Consider the following 12,104-nt stretch of genomic DNA (forward strand, 5'->3'; position numbering starts at 1 on the left):
CCTCAGCCAAATGAACTGATGACTGTGAAGTCTTGAAGGTGGATTCATAGCTCTCCAAATAAGGCGTTACAGTGCTTTAAACCAAAAAGGCAAATGGATGATTTACTATCTTTCTCTCTTCCGCGTGGACGTTTAGAAATACTTCCTAAGAACAAAAATATTCTGGAAAGTGACAAGAAAGAAATCTAGTGTAAAGATCCTAGCCTTTCCCTGGGCTTATACATTAGTTGTCATGTCATTATTTCCAACGTTTCAGCCCTTTTAAAAATCCAGCCCCATTTCAAAGCATATCTGGAATAAGTAAGTACAAGGTGGCTGAGTCTGATTAATATCAGAGAAGAAAATTAATGAGCTTCCTTGCACACAGATGACAACTGACCTCACTAATTTCATATGATTCTCTAACAAGCCAGATCTGTAATGTTTACTAAGGTACATACAAATTATTCAGATGTCTGGGTATAGCTAAACAATCTTATAACTCTGAATATTTTAGGCATTCAACAATGAACCGTTTTACAAGACTCAGACTGCTAACAGTTGTACCAACACTTATCCACAGAAAACAAAAAAGAACCTTGATTGATTCAGAGAAACTGTGTATTAGAGAAACAGAGAAAAATTAACTTATAATGACAACTTAATACTAAATGAAATTGGGACTAATAAAAATTTATGTCTTTAACCAAGAAGCCAAGAAATTATTTTTAATTGTTGCATCTCTCCATTCTTGAGACTGGCACTTTAATCAGAGTTTAATGTAATCACTTTTCCCTTCTGGACTTATTCTGACTCTGAACATTGCTATCTCTTGGTTTGAATACCTGAAAAAGAACAGTTAAGAGGAGGCCTGCTCAGAAGTCGAAGCTGGGAGACTGGGTGAAAGGGGCTAGAAACAGAGTGTCTCTCATGAACCCCACACCCTCTGCCATGCCAACACCTGTCCCAACTGCCTTTTGGGGCAGGAGCTCCTCTGCTCACCATGTGCCTCTGGGCTACAGACTTAAAACCAGCTCTGACTGGCAACGGTCCACCTAAGCCACTGAGAGACTTGCTGCTCCATTTCTTGGTTCAATACAGATAACTGGGCAGCCAAAAACAGAATTTCTTGGCTTCTCAGTTAAAGACATAAATTAAATTTTTATTAGTCTCAACTTCATTTAGCATTAAGTTGTCATTATAACTCTTGAAGTTTATCCAACTATAATACTAATGTTGACCAAGCTTGGTTAGTCTTGTCTTACTTATATTTAAAAAAAAAAAATTGGAGTGACCAATCTTCTTTTACCTTAAAAAGTTTATATTTGTATTTTAATATAAGTTGCCTCAAATAATTATAGATATATATATAAATTACTATAAAACAAACAGAAGCTGTTAGATCCTTTTTAACTTGACTCCATCTTTTATCAAATAATGAGTACTCAATATATACTAGGTAGGAAATTCAACCTTCACAGTACTCACAGCGAAGATTGATAAAAACCAATGAACATAATACACAAGTAACTTTTTATCATGTTAGAAGGTAGTAAGTGTCATGGAAAAAGGAAAAAGCAAGGTATGGGAACTTGGGATTGTACTTTTCCATGAAAGGTGAAGAGCTTGATGAGATTAAAGACGAAATTAATAGTTATTTTTTTAAGTTTCTTTTGTACAGCACGGGGAACTATGTTCAATATTTTGTAATAATCTTTAATAGAAAAAAATAGGAAAACCAATACATGTATGTATATGCATGACTGGGGACATTGTGCTATCCACTAGAGACAGACACATTGTAATTGACTGTACTTCAATTAAAAAAAAAAGGAAATTAAGAAGATTTTGTATACTTTGTTCAATAGTGCTTGAATTTAATAACCAGTTTGCATTTGAGTATTACTGCCAATTAAAGCAAATTTCAAAAAGGAAAAATTGATATAACTATTCCAAAGTTCTTTTTTAAATTTCTGATTAAAACATTTCATTTAAAAGTCAGTCAAAAGGAGAGAACATTGTATAACAATAACCAAAAAATACATGGATAACCTATGCTAGACAGTGATTATTCAAACAGTATTAAATTTAATAAATGATGCATAAATAGCCTTAAAGTTTTAGTTATACCTCAGATCAATTAAGGGGTAAAAAGTACGGTAAACATTGAAGACATACCTGTTTTCCTAATAAGTTTTCATCTTTAAGCATATCATAGACTTTGGTAGCAGTCTCTCTTTGCTGCGCCATCCCACTGTCTCCAGTACCCTCATAAGCGAAGTACGGAAGAATATTTACAAGAATCTTTGGAAAGCAATCTGTCAGAAGATGTTTCCAATCCTCTTGAATCTGATTAGCAATGGACTTCACCTCATCAAAATGACTTCTAATCACCAGATGTGGAATCAAAACTTTATAACAAGACCTAAAAATATAAAAATTAAAATTAAACAGGTACATTACATGTAACTTTTCAAGTAAAATTTTATAATATAGTCCTTAAAATAATAAAATGTTTTAATAAGCATTAGAACATCACTTCATCTAGATCATTAAGCAGTCTTACTCTAATTGTATAAATGGAGAAATGAAGTTAAGTGAATTCTAAATAGTCACACTAGAGAACAGAGGTCTTAGAGTATACTCTAAGATCTAAGACCAGTTCTATGATCAAAAACAAGTGAGAATTGAATTTATATTTATTTCTTCTGCATAATCAACTTATGTAAAATTATTGTAACGTGAAATACAAAAACAATTTGTAAATTCAAATAACTGTAAATATTACTGCCAAATGAATAATAAAGACCACTAAACAATTATGAATTGCCTTCCCGTCATCCTGATACTTAAACGTTATTCTTTAGTTGTTTCAAACCTCTTCATTTTCAAAATTTTCTTCTCTAGACTTAGAGTTAGCAAAATAAATATTTGTAAACTTAACTTTTCAATTAAACAGAAATAATGACTAAATGGCCCATAGTCAAGCAATAGAAAAGGTAAAAAGAGTCAGCCACTAAAAATTTACCATTGATATTTCATAGAGAAGATTACTAAATATTAAAGCTGAAAGGGACCTGAAAGATCTCCATGTGTAACTCCCTTACTTTACAGATTAAAACACCAAGTCCCAGAGTCTGCATATGTGGCTTCCCAAACATCATGTAGCTGGTTATTGGCACAGGCAGGACCAGATCCTAAGTCCACTGACAACCTTCAGTACACTTTCAACAACAAAAAAAAGCTGTCCTGACTTTCACATTATCATTAATAACTGATTTTATTTATTTATTTATTTGCTCTTTTTTTGGGGGTGGGGGGGCCCGAGACCTCACTCACGCTAAGCCTGCACTCTACCACTGACCTATACCCCCATCTCCTATATCTAATTTTAAATTAAATATATTTCATATATGCCACACATAAACCTACCTATAGAAATCCTCGATGTTTGTGTAGTTTAACAAAATAAAAGGAAAAGAAGATAAGCTGTATTGAAGATTAAGCCATTCTAAAACCAGATAATCCAAGTGAGAAGCCATGAAGTCTTCTAAATGTCTGTATCCAAAAGTTTCAGAAACTTTCTCTAAAACCTGTTCAAATCAAAAAAGGAAGTCAATGTTTTAAGAAAGTAATGAAACAATAAATCGTTTAAATCCTTGTTAATATCTATCTACAGTATGACTTTTACGCATTTATTTAACTTTGCTATACCTAGATTTATTAATCTATGAAATGGAGATAATAAAAGTACCCACTTCAGCAAAACTAAATGAGAAAAATGTATTTAATATAATTAGCACAGTGCCTGCCACATAGCAAGCCCCTTAAAAATCTTAAATGAATAAAAACAGAAAAATATGTTGCAATTTTCAACATTTGATTCTATTTCAAAGGAAGGTCTAAAGTATAATAATTCTTTTTCTCAGTCCTAAACCCAAATGAGAAAAATCCAAACACTATATTCCACTTATAATAATAATTAGGTAGTGTAATTGTATAATATATCTTTTTAAAGTATCCTCTTACTTTAATTCTAAGAGGTAAAAGGTTAACTCATCTAGACTGATTACTTATCGGTTAGCTTACTGCAAAGCTCACTCCACTGGAAACCACGCGAGCAGAATGCTGAGCGGTGTATCAGGCCATGATCTATCACTGGTTCATCATGTAAAAATCTACAATGGAAGGCTTGGAACTTCCCAAACCATGAATGCTGAGGTGGTAAAACAGGGCAGGGGTGAACATTCTACAACACTGTGCCGATGTAACTGCAAGGATGGACCTGGTCTTCATAATCATGCAACTTAAAAGCTTTACAGCTCTAAAAATTGAGCTAAAACATTACTGATTTTCAACATTCCAAATCTAAAACATAAAACTGTCTCCAAGTCTTTAATAAGGGCCACATTAAAAACTAGGTTTAACTTTTTTTTAAGTGTTGAAAAGTTACCCAAGGAAGATTATAATCAAAAAATATTCATCCATAGGTACCTTTTTAATGAGGTGAGGCTCTAATCCATTCTCTTTCACAGACTTGCATAGTGCGAATAAAGCCTGTTTTTCACAGACAGGGCTACAGCATAACACCACAGCTATCATCATCAGTAAAATGGCTTTCCTATTACAAATCTCATCCAAAAATTCAGGGTTCTCAGCTCTGTGGGACTTCAGAAGAATTTAAAAAACAATAATGCAATGTAAATATTTAGATATTACAAATAAACCAACCAGACTAAAACCAAAGCACACACCGATAACATCTAAGCAACCAGTGAATAGTTTTAAATTCTATAGTGATGAAGCCAAGAATAGAGATTATGAGAAAATACTTAAGTTTCTACAGTGGGAAAGTCTGCTTTTGATAAGGTCTTATAGAAAGAATTGCCAAACAGTTCAATGAAGTATAAAGCATTTTAAAGAAAAAGAAAGAGAAAGAAATTGCAGGAAAGTGAGAGAGACTAAAAGCTTTTCAACCACCAAGTATTATCTTCTAAACCATTTATTACCATTATAACTTAATATACATAGCTCTTTATTCTTTAAAAATGTCATCATATATATTACAAAAAAATCAGTAAAATCACGCAACTAGATAGAATGATATATTCTACCAGCTTAATAATCAATCATTATACTACTGCAATGGATATGTACATTTTTTGACTCAGTATACTGGATAGAAATTTCCCTTCACATCAGGAAAACTTGCTATTCACTGATTGTATTTCTGGTTCTGATACAAAAAAAAGGAAGGACCTAATCCTTTACTAAACAGCAATCACTGACATGTTTGAAAATAGCTGTGAGGTTCCCACTAAGTCGACTCCTTCACCTACTCCTTGTAAGAGACAGATCTACAGACTCTGTAACCTTCTAGTGAAAAATCTACTTTTACTGAGAATGAAACCCTACATGCTGGCCGTCCTCTAAAATGAATAAAAGTTTCAAGTTCTTTTCATGAATTTATTCATCACAGTCTGCTTCTACTAATGACATCTAAAACAGAATTTGCTTTTTGTGATAACCATTAAAATGTTGATTCATGTTATGCTCTCAAGATGTAAAACTTCTTACGTCTTTTCTCCCAATGAACTGCTGTCAGGTCAATATTTTCCCTTTTGGCACGTGACTGGCAGATTTTAAAATATATATTATACATTATCTCTATTATATTTTATATTATTTACACTCATTTTCCCTATCTATTGAAATCTCTTTCCAAATTCACATTCTTCCCTGCAACTTTCCTTTTCAGGTTTGTGCTATTACAGAATATACAGTCAGTTGATTAACTGCCTCACATAATTATAACAAACAAGTTAAGGCATATATAAATGAATAAATTCTACTACTAAGACAATTCTTGCCATTTTAGGAAAAAATATTATTCCACAAAAAAATATGAAAATTATAAGGTTCACTACAGAGCACAAAAATAATTTGATCTTCCCAATTAGAGTATTTCTTCTCAATCCATTTCTTCCTATTGTCACTTGTCCTGTGAATTATTTTTTAATCAGATCTTACAAAAAATTCTCTTTAATAAAAAAGTAAGTCATTTATACTCCCATGAAAACTCAGGAAATTCTGCTTTTCCTACAACAATGCTACACAGAAGCTGAACCGAAAGAAACTGCCATTATTCAACCAATCGTGACCAATAAATAAAGCAATTTCAATTAATTCATACAAGCTGTTCTAGTCTAAATTTACACTGTGAACTACTGGATGTAAACTGTCTTAGGTCAAACTTCATAAAGTACTACATGGTGTATTTATAGAAAGTATATAATAACAGCAAATATGCATTACTAAAATTACCACTTCTCTCATTCCTTCCTGAGCTTTCAAGTAGGCATTTTCAAAAGCTGTTTGCTGAAGCTTCAGAGGAAGTGCTTTCAATAATGTAGAAGAACGTCCTTGTTCCATATGCTGAAATAATCTTAAAAATAAAAAGCAAAAAGTAAAATAATTTTTAACCTTCAACCATACTTTCAAAGCATGTCATAGGACACAAATAAATCACTTGGTGAGACACACTTAACATACTAGGTCTCCTTTCAAAAGACCACAGAAATGTGAGTCCATTTAGAGGTTCAGATCCACTGCTTAATATTAGGGTCTTTCCTACAGACTCCATTTTCTCCTAGAACTGAATAGCACTGAAAAGGGTCTCAAAAGATCATTTAGCTTATGGCCCAAACTTGAATATCCCTGAACTCAAAATAATTAGAAAAGAAAAATTGTCCTCTGGTCAAATACCAATTAGAAGAAACCACAGACTCCTATGTCAACCTCTAAGACTTAATCAACTTGAAAGTGGATAGCTTTAACGTCTTGATGTTCCATTAAAAAAAATTTTTGTGTGGTACGGAAGAGTTGAACAGTGCTTTCCACATAATGGACTACCATATTTAAGAACCATTCTTTAATTAATTTTTTTCTTTATGCTTCTTTAGTAATCAAAATTTATAAAAGTATCACTTTTTTGGTGTTCCTTTGATTTCTTCAGTTTCTCTAATCTCTCTTAAATAGCCTAATATTACATATCTAACAAGTAAACAACTAATAAATAAATAATAAATGCTATGTTCAAGCCATTCATGAATTTACATTTTTGAATCTCAAAAGATTTTCCAATGCCACCACTACTGTGCTTTATTACATTCAACTTATGAGCCTCTGTAACCCCAGATCTTTTAACTTCAGTATATTTTTTTCTACCCTTTAAGGACCTGAAGTAAAGCACACATCCATTAGCAAACCCTACAAAGCACTATGGTTTTACTGAAAATAGTTCTAAACCTAAGGAGTTAGATACAATGTGATTCTGATTTATGAAAACATTACTGTCAGCGTATCCTAACTTTGGACACAGTAAGTTACCTAACACGTATTTATGTGACTACAGGACAATTTCTTTACAGTGATTTTTGTTTGTGTGTTTTATTTTTGTTTTTATCTGGGGGGGAGTAATTAGGTTTATATATTTATTAAGTTACTTTTTAATGGAGTCACTGGGGATTGAACTCAGGACCTCATGCATGCTAGGCATGTACTCTAACCACTGAGCTAAACCCTCCCCCACCACATAGTGATCTTAAATTACTGGTCACTTACATTTGAACAGTAAAGTTACTTAAATGACTTTCAGTTTTGATGTTTTTAAAGCATAATGTAATTTATTTTTTCAAATATTAATTGATTTTACAAATTATTAAACACCTGGCACATGCCAAGTATTACTTTAGGTATAAATGCTATATAGAAAAATAAAGCAGAGAGGTGCTTTATCTACAGGGAGTGTGAGGTGGGAAAGATACAAGTAGGTTACACTTCAGAGTTTCAAAATCAATTTGATAACCTGATTAATGTGCAGTTGTTAAAAAAATTAATATTTGCTTCTCCAGGTACTCAAATAAAACAGATCCCTGTGAGAGAATCACTCTAGTGCCCAACTGTATGCTCAGATGAAGAAATGACTGTAATTAGCACAAGGTAAAATGTGCTAATTTTCATTTTACTAACTCATATAAAATCTCAATAATATACAAATATTCTGCATCTCCCATAAGTAGTAACAGACACATCTCATTCAACTCAGTCACTTAACTACCTGTAAGGCACTGAGCAGGTTACTTTGTCTCTCTAAGCCACAGAGTTCTCATTTATAAATTGGAGAAAACAATAGTACCTAAGTGATAGAGTTGTCAGAATTAAGAGAAAAGATAAATGCCGGGTGTACAGTATATGCTCAATAAATGTTCTCTATTTTTAATACCATAATTGATGACCTACGACTGTACTCAACATTCAACTGCTGTCTGCAGCGCTGCGGGCACTTCATGAATACTTGACCCATTACCTGTTGACTGATTCTGCAGCCAACATGCGAACTTGGTGATGACTATCAGCAAGAAACTGCGGAAATATTTCGTTTACAGGAAAGTCTTCTTTCATTACATTAAGAATAGCCCATTTTGAATAAGGATCAGCCTATGGGAAAAGAACTGACGTTAAATATGAAGAGGAAAATCACCCACTAACAGACAGAAACAAAGACTGTTTTAAAATTTTCAATGGAGACCTTATTAATAATTAATGCAGAATAACTCACCTCAAGCAAAGTTTTAAGGCATTTTACTAGTGCCATTCTTACAGAAAATGTGCATTTTCCCTCCTTTGCTAAGTGCCTGAAATAAAGTGTTTCAATATCAAATAATTATTCCAATCAAAGCATAGTCAAAAGAAAATCACTGGGCAATAAGGTTATTCTAGGTTGCTTCTAAAATTTCTTTCCATTCTAAATTTAATTCTCATTATGTTTCATATGCCAACATACTCATATTCCAAAAAATTTCAACTAAAATTGGCTTGAAAAGGAGTTCATTTTAATGTATATTATTTGTGTCATATGATTATGCATCACTTTGGGGCTATCATATTTTAGCTAACCATGTTATGCAAACTTGCTTTCAGAGGAAAACATTTTTAAAATTGCTGTGTTGTTACAGAGAAGATTTCAAAACCACATTCTATACTGACTCAGAAGTCCTCACCTGTCAAATGGCATGTGGGCTCTAAATTACATATATGTGCTCTGCTATAAGTATCCTGGTATTACCTCACACTGTGACTCCATACATGAAATAAGCAGATAGTATAAGGCCGATTTGTCCACTTTAGGAATGTGAACTATCTACTCAACTGATGAAGACTTGCTGCACTTTGCTTTTTTCATCACACACGTCAAACTATTAAGGGATTCAACATTCTCACGGAAATATGCTAAACCCACTTTGGGAAGCCAAGCCTTACACAAAAAGCAATATAGTTCTTCAAGCAATTAAGAAAAGAAACACAAATTACATTATACTATTGTTAAAAGACTCGAGGATTAGAAGAAGTCATTAATGCAGAAATGCAAAGTTTGCACTTGTACCCAGAAGTAGCAAAAGAAAAGTAAGAACGCCACAAAACAATCTGTACCTACCAAAATGCTCCAATCACTGTAAGAAACTGTCCTTGAGCATCACTTGTGTTCTCAGTGTCCGTATCTCCTTGACACAGGTTCGTCACTATACGAAGGACATGGTTTAAAATGGTTTTACAAACGTCTTGGTCACGGCGATACAAAGAACACACATTGCTGTGGTGGAAAAACTTTATCAGTGTAACAGAACACATCAGTTTAGTTTATAAATTTAGAGTGAACATTATATATGGTTTTAATTTCTTACGATAATGGTTTTAGAAGTTCAACAACATCTTCCATTGGCAAGGGATGTTCTTCTCCAGGAAGTTCCTTTAAAAGCACTAGATACTAAGACAGTTGGAAAAAAAAAAAATCAGGTTTTTTTTTTTCCCAAATACCACTTACTTAAATAAGTAGACATACGTAACCATAAATTCATATGTAAACATGGGCACACGTGCACACATACACAAAAGAGCAGTAAATTTCGGAGAGGCGACATAGTTTAAAAAAAAAAGGGTTTTGAAGTTAAAAAAAAAAAGTTTTGAAATCCAGAGCTGGATTCAAATCCCAGCACCATGACCTATTACTTGTATGGTTAAAAAATTTGCCTTGTCACTGAGCCTTTGTGCTCTCACCTGTAAAATGGGGACATAGCACTTACCTGGCCAGATTACTTTGAGTATTAAAAGAAATAAATGTAAAACTCCAGCATTTATTGTAGTAATCCAGTAAGTGATAGCTGTCATCACCATTGGGATTAAGAGCCTGAGCAAGACTCTGAAACTGTATTACATCACCAGCCTCTGAAAACAATGCTTGGTGATAACTTCAATGGTTAAAAACTATTCTATTAATGAATTTTGGAAAGCAGTAGTAATTACGGGCAGAGAAGAATCCATATACCCTGACCTATCTCCCTATAAGGCCACTTTGTAAGGTTCTCTATGGCTACAATGGGTATAAAGAGCTACTAAGTAACTACCAGTTATAACAGCAGTGATAACTAGTTTCTGAGAGCTGCCACATGACCTTCTTAGCTGTAATAAGAAATCAGCTTTTTTTTTCCCGTACCATCTATATGCAGAAAAATGTTTCTTATTCTTCCTGATATTATGAAACATTAATTTGGACCATGTTAAATATTTGCCATGAGAGTCATGTGTGATGTTACTAAGTATCTGGAAGTGATTTTAAACATCAAAGCTTCAATAAAAGCATACAGCCCTCCCCACTGGCCAGGGCTGGAGACTTGACCAAAGTGTTTGCCAGGGTTGAAACCAGGGACCAAACAGGGCTCAACTAAGCGTATTTGCCCAGGACAGGGGATCGACTGGCATGGTCACCACAGATAGGAGATGACCAGGAATTCTACCAGGGACTCAACCCTGCATGTTTCCAAGAGGTTCTAATTAGGGAATCACCTGGTATATTTCCCAGGGCTGAGGAAATCACGTGGCATGTTTGCCAGTTTGCTAGGACATGACTATGGACTCAACCAGCCTACTCACTGTAGCAGGGGCTGTTCTTGCATGTTCACCAGCATTGGAGCCATGGGTATGGCCCACACGGTCAGGAGATCAGGTAAACGCAAAAACATTGAGTAAGTAAATGTATTGAGGTTACGTGGGAAGCCAAGTTTTTTACTGTTGGAAAGGGAGCTACAAATATGGACAGAGCAAAGAACAAATAAATCCTATGATGTTGGACTGGAATCGGAGATATCTATCAGTAGATGAGTAGACTGATAAGGGAAGGGAAGTAGAGAGGTTACTTATGTTAAGTCTACGTCTGATCACGAGGAATCATGAGACAAACTCAGAGTGAGGGATTCTATACAGTAAGTGGCTGTACTACCCAAAAATATGAAGGTCATTAAAAAAAATGCAGGTCATGAAAGTTATAAGGGAAGACTAAGGATCCACTCCAGATTGAAAGAAACTAAACAGATCTGACAACTAAATGCAATGATGTTAATTTCCTGATGATTATACTATGGTTATATGGGAAAATGTCACTGCTTTTAGGACATACACACTGAAGTGAAGGGGCATCAGGTCTGAAACTCAATCTCAATATGCGTGTGCACACACGCAGAGAGAGAGAATGAATGATACGACAAATGCAGTAAAATATTAACTATATAAGCTTATGAAGAAAATACGAGAGTTCTTGCAGCATTTTAACTTTACAGTCACTTCTAAATTACATTAGGTGGGAGGGTATAGCTCAGTGGTAGAGTGATTGTTTAGCATGCAGGAGGCCCTGGGTTCAATCCCCAGTACCTCTATTAGTAAATAAATAAGCAAGCCTAATTACCTTATCCCCCAAAAAAGAAAAATTTAAAAAGTGAAATAAAATTAATTTACAAAAAAAAAAAAAGAAATCACATTAAAAAAAATTTACAGCATGTAAACCAAGGTCAAGGCAAGATTCAGACTTAAACTACAATGTTATGTGAGTATTATTTTTACATTCAGAGTCTGTGGCTCTTGGTTGGCCTAGCTTAAAATAACTTACAATAATTACAGCCGAAGAGAATAAATCTATCCAAAGCCCATACTAGTTTTAATGTATCAGTATCCACTTAAATTTTTTTCACAGCACATTTAAACAAAAAGTGTATTTTACAACGTTTCAGATTCAT

General features: G+C 33.8%; 1 protein-coding gene across 1 annotated transcript in view; it reads right to left on the reverse strand.

Annotated features, from left to right (window-relative positions):
- LOC102528486 (serine-protein kinase ATM) overlaps nt 1-12,104 on the reverse strand; it is a 102,016-nt gene that overhangs the window by 74,920 nt on the left and 14,992 nt on the right. The window contains exons 14-21 of the mRNA XM_072953819.1: nt 9,723-9,805; nt 9,476-9,631; nt 8,600-8,675; nt 8,348-8,478; nt 6,304-6,424; nt 4,474-4,647; nt 3,412-3,572; nt 2,158-2,404 (exon numbers count right to left, since the gene is read on the reverse strand). Of these exons, the coding sequence (XP_072809920.1) occupies nt 2,158-2,404; nt 3,412-3,572; nt 4,474-4,647; nt 6,304-6,424; nt 8,348-8,478; nt 8,600-8,675; nt 9,476-9,631; nt 9,723-9,805 (1,149 nt within the window). The remainder of the gene's footprint in view (nt 1-2,157; nt 2,405-3,411; nt 3,573-4,473; nt 4,648-6,303; nt 6,425-8,347; nt 8,479-8,599; nt 8,676-9,475; nt 9,632-9,722; nt 9,806-12,104) is intronic.

The sequence above is a fragment of the Vicugna pacos genome, chromosome 33, assembly GCF_048564905.1.
Source record: "Vicugna pacos chromosome 33, VicPac4, whole genome shotgun sequence".
NCBI classification, from domain to species: Eukaryota; Metazoa; Chordata; class Mammalia; order Artiodactyla; family Camelidae; genus Vicugna; species Vicugna pacos.